Here is a 17,746-nt window from a genome sequence, read left to right on the forward strand (position 1 = left end):
CCTGATTTAAAATCATTCTCTACCTCCGCTGAGGAATATCCAGCAGAAGCAGTGTGAGCTTTGGTCACAGGTGTCTTCTGCCCCTCCTGCTTTCTGGCACTGTGGCCAGGAAATTTGGCTCACAGTTCCCATTAGCAGATAAATGAGTGGCTCACCTTGTTCCCCTCTGCTTTGTCAAGAGATTTATAGCTAGGCATGGGCTAATTTAAATGATTTCTTTTGTCAGGGTCTGTGACTGTTTTCCTTGGCATATTGAAAAACACAGGTCAGTCTGATGGTGTCACAGCTTGAGGAAGGTGATTCCTGGTCATCTGTAGGGTGATTTCCAAGAAATCCCTTAAAAGTGTGCTGTGTGCTGTCCTAAAGCAGGAGAAGCTGGTAGAACATTAAGGCTAATTTGCAAAGTGTACATAGATGGTTTTCTTCTTTGTTTGCCATCTCAAACTACTTTGAGTTATCTTTCTCAGGGATCCTAAGCTACCTCCCATGCCCTTGGGCATGCAGGAAGATCTGAACTTCCATTACATCCATCCCATGATGGCAGACACCTGTAGAAAGGGGATGGGAAGCAAACTCTGAAGGTTTGGGAGGTGCTGGAGGTATGGATGCAGCAGCCTGCCCAGAACAGTATAGTCAGGGGTTCCTGCCCAGACATCCAGTTTTAATCTTCTCTTCCAGCAGAGGCATGACCCATGGCTTGAGTGCTTCAGACCTGCCAGAAGAATGAGCTTTTGGGGACTTGGCATCCAGGTGACTTAGACAGCACTGAATATCCTGCCCTTGCTGTGTAAGTCATTGCTCCCAGAAAAGTCAGAGGTGCCAAACTCCTAAATCTATATAGGAAAACAAATAATGTGCTGGCTCCTGTGTTTCATGCTTCGCTGCTTTTCCCCTCTAAATTTTTAGCTGGCTTGTGGGTGTAGTGCTAAATTAATGAAACATTGAACGTGTCACTTTTGATATTTCCAGCGTTATTGTGGAAGTCCAAATCACCAGTAATAGTAAGTGACATACTAGTATTATGTGATTTTTTTGTGATTTTTTTTAAGTCTGTGTTAATTTTGGTATTGGTGCTTATTACTTAATGGCAAGACTGATTTCCCATGGGATTTTTTTTTTTTTTTTTTTTTTTTTTTTTTTTTTTTTTTTTTTTTTTTGCTTGGCTTTGTTAATTTTTTCCTGGCTGTTTCAGGGCCGGGCTCTGCTCCACTGGGCGTGTGACAGAGGACACAAGGAGCTGGTTTCAGTTCTGTTACAGAATGCTGCTGATGTGAACATCCAGGTAAGAGGGAGAACAGAGGTAAATTGGATTGATGTGTTACACAGCCTCCTGACCAAATGTTTCCATGAAACTGAATTCTTCCCAAACTCCACAGCAAGTTCTCTTGGGGTATTTATCACAGAAAAGCTGCTCCATTCTGGTGAGACCCCACCTGCAATGCTGTATCCAGCTCTGGGGCCCCAGCACAGGAAGGACATGGACCTGTTGGAGCAAGTCCAGAGGAGGCCACAAAGTTGATTAGAGGGATGGAGCACCTCTCCTATGAGGCTGAGAGAACTGGGATTGTTCAGCTTGGAAAAGAGAAGGCTTCAGGGTGACCTAATTGCAGCCTTCCAATATCTACAAGAAAGACAGAGAGAGACTGTTTACAAGATCATGGAGTGACAGGACAAGGGGAAACGACTTAAACTGAAAGAGATTAGGTTTATATTAGATATTAGGAAAAAAAATCTTCCCTGTGAGGGTGGGGAGGCCCTGGGGTTACCCAGAGAAGCTGTGGCTTCCCCCTCCCTGTAAGTGTTCAAGGCCAATTTGGACAGATCTTGGAGGAGCCTAATCTAGTGGAAGGTGTTGCTGCCCATAGCAGGGGTTTGGAACTAGATATCTAATGTCCTTTTCAACCCAAACCATTCTGGGATTCTCTTATAAGAACATACAAAAAAGGTCACCTGAGAAGAATGACAGGATTTTGAGCCACTGAGGTTTGCAGCCCAAATGGCTTAGCTAGCACCAGTTTTAGGCTATCTGAATAGACCAGGTTTTGACCTAAACTGGTTCAGCAACCACTTTGCTAATAGTTTCTTCCAGCCAACCATTCTGCCTGTGCTCCTGAGTCAACACTCCCAGTTCTGCCAGCTTGTTGTAATTAAGGGCTAGCCTGTGTAAGTGTGATTGTATTCAGATATAATTGTCCAAAATATTTCTGTCAAATTATGATTGACTATCACGGTATTTTTTGGCTCCTCTCTCCTTCCCAGTTTGGACATCAATACACCTTTGCTGATGAATCATTGAACATTGAGCTCAGATCTCAGTGAGATCTGAGCAGCCTTCAGTAGATTCCTGGGTAATTTGTAAGAGGTGGACGTGAAGCAGAGCTGCACTCTGAAGGCTTGTAGGCAGAGCTGTAGTGTTCACAAGCTACAGATAGCTGTGTTGGTATTTACACACACATCCAATTGTGGTAAAAAAGTCTGTCTTCCTCTTCCTGGGCAGAATTTCTGGTGGGATGGGAATGAGGAAGCACAACTCTGCAATGCCTGATGTATGTTTGTGCTTAGGTCTCCAGGGTTTCAGCTGTAATGGATTTAACAGGAGTTTTTCCTTACACAGAAGAGGGGTAGAGTGAAGCCAGTGCAAATGGGCATAAAAATCCATATCCTGTCTATCTCCTTTCAGTCAGAGCTAGTGATTGCTGTGCTGGATACAGACAGGAACAACTTTTCATTGAAATTGGGAAGGCGTGGAATCAGGCTCCTGCCCATTTCCTTCACCCTGACAGCCTGGAAGATGGTTCTGGGCTCTCTCTGAATCATCTCTTCTCTTTGACACTTGTCTCATTCCATTGGAGGTGAAGTCTGACTCTTAGAAGAAAAAGCAAAAGAGAGAATCATTGCATTTTTTTCCCCTGAGTATTAATTTGCTGTTAAATTCTTCTCTTTTCTTTTTGATGCATTGCACATTTTCTAACCAGATTATTTTTGGCCAGTAACAAAAGGTTAATAATAGTCATAAAAAGAAAAATCAATCTTTGATATGTTTTCCCCACCAAGGTAATAAAGGAGAATTTTTTGTAAAGGTCTCTACTTGCACATAGGTGTGTTCCCAGAGAAAGCAGACATATTTTTATTCTCAGCCATATATAAATTGCAATAACATTTCAAGACTTTGTGACCTAATATTTATTTCTCTCCTTTTTTTTTCTTTTTTTCTTTTTTTTTCAATTTTGACCTTTACCCTGGAAGAATTCACATCCAAAGCAGGAGAAATTTTTAGAACAACCAGAAGAAAAAGGGAGAGGGAGAACTCTGGCTTCCTAACAGGCCATAAACACCAGTACCTGCTATAACACATTACCAAAGGCACTATCAGTTAATGTGTAGGCTGTAAAGAACAGTGGGTTCAGTCTGAGGGGATATCTGGTGAATGGGTGATGCTGTTTTTCCAGAGTGATGTGCTCCCAGCAGAGATTTCCTTCACACCTCTGTCCAAGCAGCCCCCATAATCCCACGTGCCTCTCCAGGTCGTCAGGAATTCTTCTGTCTAGTTCAGTTTTGCAGCAGCACTGTCATTCAGACAGCAGGAGAGAGAAAGAATGAATTCGGGATTATGAGGGAGAGGAATGCTACAGACCAATTTTTTTTTAATTGCCTGTGTTTTAGTATGCTTCTAAAAATTTAGTCAAACAGCATGACAGATTTATGCTGTCTTCCATTACCTTTTTATTAAATGTTCTTCCATTTTGCAGTGTGCTAAAGGATTTAGCTGCTCTAAGCAGGCAGTGACAGTGGTGCTCTGCTGAGTGACCTGGAGCAAGTCTTACTGTTCACTGTGCCTGCAGATGTGCCTTAATACATTTTTGCTGCCTTATTTTAGTTACCTTCATACTGTCTGTTGTCAAAGTACTGTAGTGTCTGGATCAAAAAGGTCTGCAAGAGTCAACCTATTGCTCTTTGCTGATAAATAGCTTTGGGAGCAGGAAGAGTGTTCTCCTGGCTCTGCTCATTCTTGTAGCATGCTCAAACCCACTTTAATTCTGGGAATAACCTCATGCCCCTGGACTGCAGTGATCCAGTGCCTGTGCTTTTTTGTTTCAGCAGTGGTGCTGCAGTTTCCAAGGGGTGGTCACTGAAAAGCTGTAGCCACTGAATTCTCTGCTAGTTCATAATTAGCTCTAATAGCACATTTGAAAAGAGGTGCTAAAGCAATTACCATGGGCTAGGGGATGCAGAAAGGCAACAGGCTGCTCTGCTTTGTTGAGAAGGGGCATTTGTGTAATTGAATTACCTAAATCTCCAGTGCCAGGGGCCATGTCAAAGTGGGTGGTGGGATGGTGTTTCGGAGCTCTGCTGGAAATACCCAGAGCTTGGGGCTCAGTCTGAGAACAGCCTCCTTCACTGGAGCTGCTTGCCTAAAGCAGCAACGTAACAGTTGGTAACATCATGTTAAGGTAAAAGATTCTAAGCATAAGACAGTGGTAACATAAGAGTAATGAAGGGGCTCAGCAACACAATTATAATATCCATTTCTAGCTTTAAAACATAAGAAGACAGACATTTTCCTTGCAGAGGATGAGCAACAAAAGAAAACCCCTTTCCTCTGTGGGGAGAGCACCTTCTGGACATGAGGTGCTACTCGAGCAGCTTTCAGAGGAGCTCCTTTAGTGTATCTGGGGGACATAAACCACACACTTTCCTCCTGGACTTCCTGTGACTGCATTTTGTTTCTATTGTGGGTACTCCGTACTCCAAAATAATAATCCAGGAGACTGTTCATGGCATCACCTTGGGAGTATATGGGGAACTATGTGGGAGTGGTGCTCAGCAGCTCAGCTTACTCTGGTAAACTTTTCAAGCCTGTCTGGCCATGTGAGGAAGTCTTAATATAAATATATTGTGAGTTGTAAAGGGAACTGTATCACTTGACACACAGGATAATTAAGGGCTGTGTACATATCTATGAGTTAGAGTAGCTGAATTTAAACCATATTTAAATATTTTATGATTTTAAACTGCATTATTGTGCAATTATCAATGTTATGGTGGTTGTTTTCTATGCTGAATTTTTTCTGTAATTCTGACTAAAAGGATGAAAAAAGCTGTAACTGATCTTCAGTTTTTATTTCCTGACTTTTTATTTCCCTGGTAAAGTGCAGATCAGTGCACTAAGACTTTAAACCACTGGTCAGCAAGCTCTCAGTAGTCACTTGTGGACCCTTCAGGTGTTTGAGGAGGAAACTTGAGACCAAAGCTGAAAATCATCAGGTTAAGAAATCTGTCTATGTGGGGTTCATTTTATTCATTTCTATATAGTAGTAATTTCAGTGAAAAGCATCTGGTGTCTGTGCTGTCTGCAGAGAGCATTGGTTGATTTTTGGTACCAATGTTGGATTTGTATCTTGTACCAATTCATGTAAGGCTGCTTAGTCATATTTATGCACTGAGGTGGTGCTTGTCAGCATATTTTGAGTTAGATTGGGGTTTTTTTACTTTTTTTTTTTTTTAAGGGACTTAGAGTAACATGGTTGCCTCCCCAGGCTGTCTTTCTCCCAGTTCCCAGCTTCCCTCCTCTATTTGCATCCTTACACTGGTGATAAGAGTGTTCCTGGAGACATGGAACATGGAGCAGCCATCCCCTTGTAATACCTTCACTAACTGGGGATAAAAAAAAGAAAAAACCTTTTCAAATGAAGACAATACAAACATAATAAATGGCAGGGAGGGTTCATCTCCCTCATGACTCAATCCTTTTCAAACAACATTATTATTGACTGACCTATTGGTTGCCAAAAAGGAAAATCAATTGTACTAGAAGTAGTTGCTGGGCCACAGATCATGGTACTAACCCAGCAGAGACAGGTTGATTTTTATCAACTATCCAAAGACTAATTTCCACCATTAGCTAAAAATTAAGTCAAAATTATGGATATGTCGAAGATTGCTAAGATTGGTGGTCTGCTGGTTTTGTGTGTTTGTGTGAGTTTTCTATTTTCCTGCCTGACTCCTAAAAGGCTTGTGTCTGTAGAGGGTAAAAAGAAGCAAGGAATAGTCAGGCCTGCTTGCATGCCTGCTTTTTTTTCTTTTCATCCTTCTTCATTTGGATTTCACAGCAAGGGTCCTGTGTTGGAGGCATGTAGATATTTTAAAATTAAGCTGGTTTCAGCAAATATGCATCCCTTCCCTGCCTCCTGCACCAAGCATTAGTCATGCCCTCATGATCCTGTGCCTGTAGGGAGATGGAGAAGTTGATGTGGATGTTTTGACTGTTGTGACCAAGGACCAGGCTCCATCTACACTTCTTTCCCCCTCCCCAGTGAGATGGGGGATGCAAACACACTGGTGAGTAGGGTGCCAGCTGCCAAAGTCCTCTGCTGTTATGACCATTCTCTAAACCTGGCTGAGATTAAATAGGAACACAACAGCCTCATGCCCTTGCAGTTAATGTCCCTAGGATCAATTTCTCCCTAAATGTACTAAAAGCCTGGCTCATAAAGGCAGGAGAGGTCCTGTCCTGGACCTGATACTGCAGCAGAGGCTTCAGCACAGATATTCTCACAGCAAGCAAAGGATGTCACAGGTACTGCTGTGGGAGGGAGCTACAGTGCTAAATGCATGGGGACACTAAACAGAGATGAAAAGCAAACCAATGAGAGCAGATTTATTAAACACATTAGTGTTCTTCTTACCTTAACCACCCCCCCATCCCTGTCTCAGTATTTCCATGGTCAGGTTTGTTAAGCAAATCTCTGAAGACTCTGCAGCCACGTACCCCTTCAGTTTTGACACTGCTGCCAGTGGGTGTGAAAGCCATTAGGCAAAAGAAAGGAGAGATCTGCTTAGTGACAGAGGGTAGCTTTCTACATTAAAGCATTGACATGGTGCCAGTCACACAGTTATTACAGGTGGCACAGCTCCATGTCTCTCCTACGGGTCTCTCTGTAGAATGTAGATTGGCAGCAGGTTGAATGTTAAATGGTCACCACTCAGCAGATGCTGTTTTTACCTACTGGGAGAAAAGTCCCTTTCAGCAGAAACATTTGCAAAATATTTTCACTCTAAATATATGCTGGGAAAGGCAGAGATTTATCCCTGGTTTGCTCCTTAGCTTCTGGACCCACCTCAGGCCTCATCAACACTAACCATCAGTTGTACAGCTGATGAGATGTTTCCTTCTGCTAGTCCAGGCTGGACTTTTTAGCATTGTTTCTTCCTATCTTCCAGCTTGACACGTCCAGTCTTTGTATCTTCTGCTCCCTGTAGACAGATGAATCATTGTTTCATGGCTGGTGCAGCAGAGCAGTTGGCACCCTTGCGCTGGCAGCCCATGTGCAGCACTGCCTGCAAAGCAGCTCACCAGCCAGGAACTGCTGCAAGCTCCTGTGTCCTGCAAAACCAGCGTTTGAAAAGTGAAATCCAAGAGCTGGCCCTGAAAAAACTCGCAGTGGTCTCTGCTGCTTTGCCCTGAAAGTCTGCTTTTGGGGTAATCAAAAGGCAGGCTTTAAAAAGCCAGGACCGAGGACAGTGGCACATTTTAGTGGCTTGTGGGCCTTGTACTGCGGGCTGTGCTGTGCAGAGGGAGGCATTTCCATGGCCAGGAATGCAGTCTGGCAGAAGGCACACAGTTTTAGCTCAGGGAGCCTTCTGCTTGATTCCATGCCTGACACCACAGCTCTATTGTGGAGCACTCCCTGTCATGCTTGCAGTAGACAGAAGCCAGCAGCAGTACTGAGCTTTGAGGTCAGTGCAGGTGGCACCGAGGAGGAGAAACAGGCATCTTACTCCCCACTGTGTTCATGTGTCCCTGCAGAGGCAGGAAAGAGCCTTTACCTTGAATGCCTCCCTTCGAGGACATGGGGTGGCCCCATGGCCCTTGGTCCCAGGGTCATCTTTGAAATCAGCATGTGTTAAAACACCTGTAATTCCTGAGGTCATTGTTGGAAATGCTTTAGCCCCTCATTAAGGTGTTTGCTTAACAGCACAAACAGGATACCACTGGCAGCCGAGCTGGTTCTTCAGGTGAACGAATCACCCCAGGAATGGTCTCTAATCACCCCAGGAATGGTCTCTAATCACCTTAGGAATGGTCTCCAGCCTTGCTTCATTTCCTATGGCTTTGGTGCCACTCTTCCCTGCCAGAGGAACAACCAAGCCATCAGCTACCCTTTGCTCAGGAGAGATTGTTCCTAGAACATCTTTTACCATCAGCCTCTTGGAAAAGCTTTCCCTGTTTTGAAGAAGTTCTGCCACTCACCTTCTCCCTGAGGACGTCTCAATTTGAAAAAAGCCTCAAGGCTTTACTTTCAAATGGAATTTTGTATTCATCTGTTGTCGGCAGTTGTTTCTTCTGGTTTGCTCTAAAAATCAAAACCAACAAACCCATACAGAACAAAAAACAACAACAACAAAAAAAAACAATTCTAGGTAAATCATTGGGGCATCTCAAATTTGCAGTATTCAGCACAAAGTACTTTTAAGTTTTGCTAAATAAGGTTGTTCTAATGCTTTAGATATTGGGTCAGTAACTCTTTAACCTTATTTTGGCTAGATTTTAAGTAAGATTTTTTATTATTATAGCTCCATGGTTTGTAAGTGGCAGACCAGCACTGAAAATGGGAAAGTTAATTTAGTAGGTTCCTGTTTCTCAACTTTTACATGTTACTTTTGCATCTATGTCAGTGTTTGCATCCAGTGTCAGTGCAGGAGACTTTTCTAGCTCAGAGTTGTGTCTCTGGTGGCAGGGAAGAACTAATGCTTAGGAGACAGAGTAGGGTAAGCAAACAGTGGTAATTTCATATATTCTCTCAGAATCCAAGGCTTGGAGGCTTCCTGACCTACTGTTACTATTTTTGCACTTCTGGATTTTTCTTTGATAAATTTCTTTTATCCCTCTTTGAATTCCCAAATTTTATGATAGTGGGAGTCCTGTAGTTTAACTGTGCATTGCTTTGCTCTTGCCATGATCATTTCATATGAGAGCCTATTTTTCTTGTGTAATGAGAAAGAGTAATTGTTCCCCCAGTTACCTTCTCTGTCCTGCTTTTGACTTTATTGGTCTCCTTGATTCCCCTTGATCACTTCTTTTTCAGTCTGAGGAGTTTTATCTGTTTAATCCTACCCCATTTGGAAGCTGCTCAGTAACTCTGCCACTTGCCATTCTTTGGGTCATTTCTAGTTCATCCTTACTGCTCTCAGATGAAGGGAGCAGCATTTCTCCCAGTGCCCAAGCTGTAAGTGCAATATGAAATGTAATGAAGCAATATAGTGATGTTTTCTTATTTCCTTTTTCCCCCCCCCAATGTCTCATTGTTGTTTGTTTTTTATTATCTACTGTTGAATGCTGAGCTGGTGTTACAGAGCTGTCTGTAATAACTCATTATCTGTCTCTGCACTGGTAGTAATAGCTAGTTCAGAGCCCATTGCTCTGGATTTAGACTGTAGATTGTTATTCCATATGTGCATTACTTGGTGGTTTTTTAGAGTTGAATTTCATCTGCAGGCTTTTCACCCTGTCACATTTAGATCCTTTTGTAGCATTTTACAGATAGCTTTTGGTTTAAAGGACTTGGATAATTCACTCCCAGCCTGCTTTCCCTGTTCCCTTCTGTGGGCTGAATAACCCAGGCCCTTGTACAGATCCCTCAGAGGCTCCAGCTCTCACCAACAATTGTGCAAGCTGGTTGTTTACTCCTATTCAAGCTCTAGTTTTTTAATCACTTCTCAAGCATCATGATAGCATCATTTAATAGTCTTTGGTGAGAGAATGTGTCCAGAGGCTTTTGGAAATCCATGTGAGCAAGCATCCTCACTTGTGTGGGACAGCAGAAGTCTTGGTGAGTAGCAAGGGCTGGTGCCATCTTCTCTCTACCTGTCACAGAAAAACTACTCAGTTGCACCCTTTTGTAACAAAACAAGTAAATTTTACCTTGGAGTGATCTTCTAGTTTATTTAACACACCAATGGACTGTCCCACCTTAGACATTCTGTATTGCAATGAGTCTTCCCTCCTGTTTTAGCAATGCTCAGCTTGGCTGGAATAGAAGTTTGTTACAAAGCAAAGGCCTGAAGTTCCACAAGGTGTGTTGAGACTGTGCACGGTGTTCATTCTCAGGCTAGGAGGTGCCTGTCTGCAGGCTGGGTACCAGCATTGGAAGAACTGTTGAGCTTCCATCATCTAAATCCATTTCTGCTGTTCCAGCCAATTAAACATTAAAATGAGCATGACAAATAGGTGTTTGTTTATGGGTCAGTGACTCTGGAGTGTGGCCGTGACATGGCTGCCTGAGACAATCCATTTCAGGGCAGGCCTGGGCAGCCTGACATCCCTGGATGTGTAATTGCTTTTATAGGGAAAGGGAAGTAATAAGGATAATGCAGCTATCAGGCCCCGACTCACTAGTTCAGAAACTTTCCCTTGCCAATCAAATTCCTTTGGTATTCAACCAGTTGTAGGCTTGTTCCAAAGGCATTATTGTGCTGTCAGAAAATATCCTGATGGATATATGCATTCTCTCCAGTGTTGGATGTTACCTTCTTGGGTTTGTCCACTAGCCAGCCCTCAGTGCACACTTTATGGCAACAGACAGGCCTGACTTGTCCCTCTCCCTTGCTTCCCCCTCCCCAATTATATTTTTTTTTGAGCACTATTAGATTATTAAATGCTTAATGACTATTCCATTCCTGCTAACTATACTTTTGATGAGCTGCAGTAATAAAACTTTGTAACAGCGAAGCGTGTATCTGGTTCCTTTATAGGAAGGGCACATTTGGGGAGCTGAAGTAATGGGGGATAAAACTCAATTAATGAATAGAAATAAAAAGAAGTAAATGAGGTAATCAAACTCAGAGAAATTAGTATTGGCAGGTCTTGAATGATGCTCTTGGATGAACAATTTTTCAAAATCTTTCCTTGTATGCCACTGCTGTCTCTTTATTTATTATTAAAATAACATGATCCATGAGGAGCTCGGGGTGACTCCCAGCCTAGCTAATTCTAATTAATCCAGTCAGGGAGAGCAGCAGGGTAAGTGGAGCAGTCTATCGGATTGAAATTCATAACTTAATTGAGGTCAAAGTCCTGGGTTGGAAGAACAAAAGTCTTTCTCTGGGACCAGGCAGATCAATAGCAATAAATATCTGGCTTGGATGCAAGTAGCTTATAGTGACGGATTATCTGACACTGGCCAGAGGTCTTGGTCTTGTTCAGGGCAAAGTCCTATGGCATGTACAGTGGAGGGTGACTTTTGCCACTGTTCCCTCCAAAACCCCAAACAACTCTTGAAGGACTCATGGGACCCTCAGGAGAATGGTGTCCATGCAGAAGTCCATGTGAGTCATGCTGAAATTTGATTTCTCAAGGTACAGGTGGCTCATCAGTAGCACAAGGGCAAGTGTCACATTAGTGCTGATGGAGGCTGAAAGAAGTTGCTCAGGCTTACAAGAACTTGGAGCTAAATCACATTTTGTTCAGAAAAAGACCTTTCGGATCAGGGGAAGCTGAACCATGGATGGATGGGCTTTATGCCAAGTCTGTATTTATAGTGCATTTACATAGGAGGACAGAGGAAGATTGGAAGAGGGAAGTGTAAATAATCATTAAGTTGGGCTTGTAGCGTGTGAGAAAACAGCAGGGGCAGATGTGGTGTTGCCTGTTCTTCAGAAGAGCATCCAGTGTCTGCTGTGACCTCCAAAATGTTCTGTTCCAAGGGGTTGCATGTGCTAAGGATGGCTGGTTTCCCAAGCCCTTGCCCAAGCATGAATTTGGGTGTTACCTGAACTCCTAAACCAGAGAGGAAGCCTGACATTCTGCCTGGGACCTGTGGCCTTGCACTGGGCACACAGCTTTCCCTGGGAGTGGGCACTGAAATACTCATCAATACCAGCAGCTGAAGAAGCTTCTCTGAACTTTGAATCAAGCAGGTCCTTCAGCTGGAGTTCAGAATTAAAATGCAATCTTCACCTAGGCATTATTAATGCGACGTTTATGCAGATTGGAGTGTTCTGCTCATATCCTCTTTGCAGAGGACAAATCCTGCTGTGGTCAGCACTCAATACATCCCAGATGGATGTTGTTCTGCCAATGCACTTCAACACAGCTTGGAAGAGAGATGGAAACCGCAGCTTGGACCCAGCCAGGGACTTGGTTTGACACACCTGCTCCTCCCATTAACACTGCATGAGGCTAAAGCATCTCTTCTTGTCCAGCTTGCCAGAAATGTTCAGAAGATCTCTTTGTCTCCACAGGTCAGGTTTCAAGGTGTAGGGCAAAAGCCTTGGCTGGTGAGGTGTCAGGTTTTAATGTGATGAGCAACTGTTGCATTTTCTGGGTGTATAAATGGTACTTCTGTACCTTCACACCCTTTTGAAACTGTCTTTGGGAAGCACCTCTTGTTTTCTACTGCAGGACATTTGCTTTGTGTGGACAGAATACAGTGAACAAGGTGGCTGTTATATATATATTTTTATATATATATATTTATATACTATATATATTTACACACACATATACACTTGCTTTTACTATATACTACTGTTATTATCTACTACTTGCTATTCTACTATATACAAATTATCTCATTCATGTCCCGTCCATGGCACAACCTCCTCCTTCCAAGCTGGTGGTTTGACTCTCCAGATTCTTGGGTTGTTTGTGTGCTCCTGTTTCATTCCTGCCCAGCCTGTACAAGAGCAAAAAGTTCCTGAGGCTGTTAAACACTGCAAGCAAAACTGTGCTGGCAACTGTTATCAAGGGGAGAAGGGGTTAAGTGATATATTTTGCTGTATATAAAAACTAACAGAAAAATCCAAGTACTGAACAATTCATGACTAACAGCAAGATCTCGTGAGCCATGCATCTTGAATATACAGAACTTTAAAATTGCACATTAGTTTGAGCCATGGTTCTTCTAAGGTTTAGGAGGAAAATAATTTAGAATATGAACAATACCATTTTTTCCTCTTTATAGAGCCACACCTGTGATGCAGGTGAGAGAATTTGCTTTGGTTTTTTTTTAATTTGAGAGAAATGACAAGATCTGTCCATTCAGAGCTGGGTTTCCACAGTTATATAGGTTATTAAAAAACATAGCAGTAGATGTCCAGATCTGTAAAATATCTGTGGATTCAGTGAAGAAATTCTGTTTATGTCTCATTTCAGAGTCAAGTTTAGGTTTCTAATTCTCCAGTTTTGCTACAGAATCCCAGCGTGACCTTGAACAAGTCACTTGATTCCTTTCTGCCATGGTTTCCCATTTGGGAAATGGTGGGGCAAATAATCGTTTTTTATCTCACGGATATAACAAGATTATAAAAATATGGTACTTTTAAGAACCTTAGAAAACTGATGAAATGAAATTAAACAGATCCTGCAGTCCGGATAAAATGAGATGAAACAAGCATGAAACTATTAGTGAAAGAAATGTTTCTTTATCTTCTGCAAATAAAAATGCAAAGTGATTAAGTGGGTCTTTTCTAGCTATTAGCAATAGCAGCTCTAGCCAGCTGACTTCTGCCACCCTTGTAAATTAATTTGTGGGGTACAGTCCTGAATTTAGTATCCTCACAATAAATACCCTTAAAATTTTTGTCACTTTCTATGATGCACAATGTTACTGCCACGATAGTACTGCAATTAACTTGCCCTGCAGATAAAAAGTGGCTGCTTTAAACGAGATGCTCTAGCACAATGGTTTGCAAATTTATTTTAATTGCTTTTTTCCCCCCTCCCTGTTATATTTCCTGCCTTTACTGTATATCCAGCAGTATTTTTGTGAGGTAGGGGGAAATACTGGGAATAAAGTTGAAGGTTTTTCTTGTCCAGGATTGGGTTGGAGGTCTGGTGGAGCAAACCCCACATGTCCCTGCTGCTGGCAGCAAGGCTGAGCACAGTTGCTGATGAGCTTTGTGTGGGTATGAGGTGCTGGAAGAGGAGGAAAGCCCCAGCTCAGACTGTGGGCATTTTCCTTCCTTGGCTTGGTGACTGGATGAAAAAGTCTCTCAGGACAGCTCTCAAATCCAGGTAGGGATTAATGAGCAAAACAGGAAGGGAGGAGTTTGGGCTGGTTGACTTTATCTAACACAAAAGGAAGACAAGCAGAGTACTTCAGAAAGCAATAGGCTGGAACATGCTCCAAAGAAACTTTGACATGTGTGCTGGGACTCAGCCAGAGGCCAGGTTACCTGTGTTCAGGAAATCTAAATTTACTCTTATTTTCTTTTAGTTTGGTTGTTTTGGTTTTTTTTTTAACTCAAATTTTAATCACGTTTGGACTGCGCAGATGAAATCTGAATCAGAAGTCAGATCTGCCAAAGCTGCCTGGTTCCCTTCTCTGTGATGTCCTATTCCTGCTGCTATTGTAGGGATATTTTGAAGCAGTGCTCACAGATTACATGGTAATTTGGCTTCTGAAGTGGTATGAAATTGGGCATTACACTTTGAATTCCAGTGGTCATACTCAGAAGAGATTTGTAAATTTACGGCTCAGCAATTGCAAATGATCCATTTTTCACAGCTTAATGACCAAGGGCTTGTTTTTGAAGTGATGGGAAGTGATCACATACACCCTTACCTCCAGCACTAATTGCAGAGTAAAAGAGGTTAATTTAAACCTTGGAGGCAGTTTTGATCTGGATCTTTCACAGCAGCAGGAAAACTCAGAGCTGTGGTGACTTTAAATTATTCATTGTCCCTCTCAAAAGGAAAAGTTAAGTGTGGATGTGGTCAGTTTGCTCTCACCATCTGGAAAGAAACAACTTGCTAAGCCCAGTCAGCTGGGATAAACCATAATGTAAAGGTTATCAATGTGTATTGAGACAAAAATGGAAGATTATATAATCTAGTCATTTAGACGTGGATTTTAAATTATCCTTTTTTTGCCTGTCAGTCCAACTGTTCCTCTTGTTCCTATTTAAATTTTAAGTCAAGGCATTAAGCAAGAGCAAAGACCATCCCTATCCCAAAGAGATGATCTTGGCATCAGATACAGTGCCACAGGTAGTGCAAATGGAAAGACTGAGTGAATGGAAGGAAGAGAACAAAACAGAGATCAGCAGAAAAATGGTATTCTTGGCTCATGGCTTCCCCAAGCGATGCCAGACAGCGGTGACACGGAGGGTCATGGCAGAAGGAGTCTTCCTGAGGATTTAAAGGATGGGAAGGTGTCATTACTGAGGACTTCTGGCAAAGGATAAACACGTGAATTCTTCCCTTAAATCAATGGGACTTTTACTGGCATGTGTCCTAGGGCTGAGTGTGTCCCTTGCTAGGATCAGTTAAAAAAAAAAACCCTGCAAGTGCTGCATTTTACCAGGTCCACTGGGAGGAAGAATTAGTGATGGAGAAGAAATGGGAGATTTTTCATAGAGAAAAAGAGAAAATTGCTTCATTTGCACAGGAATGTATCACAGCTGTACCCCATGCAGAAAATATTTCCTTCTGGGATAGGGTGGTTTAAAAACAGTCACCCAGCTGCAAAATTGGTTCTGGCTCAAGCAGACAATGGCACTCATTTCTGGATGGATGACGCTTTCAGTCTTGTGCCCAGCTACTGAAAACAGCTGGTAGAGTTCTGGTCTCCAGGACACCAGCTTCCAGTTAAACACAGGAGTTTGGCTGTTTCTAAACAAAGAATTTCTGAGCACTATTCCCAAACTGGGGGAATTGTCTTTCTAGATTTGCCAACCACAACCCATCTTGTTTGATGTGGCTGCTTGATAGCTTCACGGTAGCATCTCCTGCATCATCAGGTAGCATAGAAACATCTTTTTTATCATCATTTGGTCTTTGAGACACTTGGTTTGTAGCTGGTGCTACACTCTAAAGGCTCGGGTGTGTGTCCTAGGAATCTGGAGTTGGAGCAAATCACAGGTGATCCAAAAAATCAGAAATACAATTATGGGGGTGCCTGGTGTGCTTTTAGCAAAAATCTGGGCAGATCAGTAGTTCTTTCATCATGTTGGCTTTCAGGAAATGCTGCTGTGGAGAAGTAATAAGGCACAAAAGAGAAGGGTTTCACCCTGTTCTGTTGGCTTAAGAAATTCTCTTGAAAAGGTGTGTTCTAGTTATTTTTACTGCCACTGATTTATATCCTACCCTAATTTAATCCAGTATCTAAATTGTGGTGTCCTGGCCAGGTGTGGTTTTTCTTGTTCCAGCAAGAGCCTTTTTGCTTCTTCTCTTTTCAAAACACTCAACCAGTTTTCACCTCCATTTCTCTCCCATGTTCTTCATAGCTATACGTCTACAAAATGTTAGGTGTTGTCTCTTCAATACCATTTAGGAAAAAGAGAGGAATGTAGGAAATATCTGATCTTTAGCACTTAGGGTTCTTTTCTGCTTAAAAAAAAAAAATAAAAGAAAAATCCTAAGCAGTGTTTTAGCATAAGATTCAGAAGGCTTCAAAGAGACATCAGTTAAACCTGCCTGCTCAGTGAGAGCCAACAAGTGGATCTTTCAGATGTCTGAGTGTTCCCTGGGGGTTCACATTATTAATATCTGCCTTATGACAAGGTGGCTGTGCTGATGCCAGGCTTTTTTTCCCAGCCGGCATGATTAATTTTTCCTTCCTTTCTTAATATCTCCGAGCCAGATGCCTCTAAATGTCCTCACAGGGTGGATTGCTGTTCTTAGCTACTCCTTCTTCCCCCCCTACCCCTTTCCAACTAATTCATATAATGGCTGTGGAGATGTATTTTGTAGCATCACAAAAAGCAAAACTTTGAAAGCCTCCTAAGGTGATGGACTTGACACGTGCAGCTCTGGCCTCCCGACATTCCTGGTGGGCTTGAAAGCTTTGTGCCAGGTAGTCTGTCAAGAACATTTCCCAATTCAGAGTGTGCTTATTTGCCTAGCACTTTACAAATTATATCCATGCAGAAGTGCTGAAGTGCAAGTATTCCTGGTGGAGAAGTTGACAGCAGGGTGTTGCACTGACGTTTTGGAGGCAGGAAATTTTGGCCGAGGCAGAGGAGGAACGCTTGCATTATTTATGGAAAGTGCAGTGGATCTTCAAGCACTGATTTATTTTAAGGGCTTCAAAACATTATGGTACTCAAAAAGGTCTTTATTCTGGAAATGGAAATTAGTTCTCCTTCACAGGTCTGGTTCCATAGTGCAGCTGCATGGGCCTGAGTGGTACCAACTGAGAGGGAAGAAGCTTAGCAAGCTCTACAGCTTGTTCTTAAGGTGCTCCTGCTTAGCAACATGTCCATCACTGTCCTCCATAGAATAGATTTGTGGCTCTTCTTTATTTATCCTCAGTGGTTTTCAGTCATTAGTGCATTCACCTGCATCTCAGGGGATTTTTCCTGGAGGAAGCAAAACCCATAAAGAGAGTAGTTAGTGATCAATAAATTAGGATTTAGTTGTTTCTTTTTTGTAAGTATTAATACTGTCTGTGATAGGCGTATCAGGGGATTAAATGATGGAAGTCTTAATTTAGGAAGTGTAGAAAATAGCATTTCTTAATTTCTTGTAGGACAAGCTAAAATCTCACATCTATTATGTTCTACTGTTTGGAGCGTTTTTGCAATATAACAGTGACAGAATGTATAATATAAAGCAATTAATTTGCTAGTGCAAATAGAGCTGTAATTAGGGGAGTAAAGTCTTCAGTTTCAGTCTAAAGTTTAGGGGTTTTGTGGGAAGATGAGGATACTAAGAATATCCTGAGAGTAAGGATGCTCTTAAGAGCATGTCTGTTCCATGGCAGCCAGCTGTCCATTTAGCCATGTGTAAGGCAGCCTCAGACAG

General features: G+C 42.3%; 1 protein-coding gene across 1 annotated transcript in view; it reads left to right on the plus strand.

Moving 5' to 3' along the window:
- ACBD6 (acyl-CoA binding domain containing 6) overlaps nt 1-17,746 on the plus strand; it is an 80,415-nt gene that overhangs the window by 39,898 nt on the left and 22,771 nt on the right. The window contains exon 6 of the mRNA XM_021545838.3: nt 1,193-1,282. Coding sequence (XP_021401513.1) covers nt 1,193-1,282 — 90 coding nt within the window. The remainder of the gene's footprint in view (nt 1-1,192; nt 1,283-17,746) is intronic.

This window comes from Lonchura striata, chromosome 9 (assembly GCF_046129695.1).
Source record: "Lonchura striata isolate bLonStr1 chromosome 9, bLonStr1.mat, whole genome shotgun sequence".
Classification (NCBI taxonomy): Eukaryota; Metazoa; Chordata; class Aves; order Passeriformes; family Estrildidae; genus Lonchura; species Lonchura striata.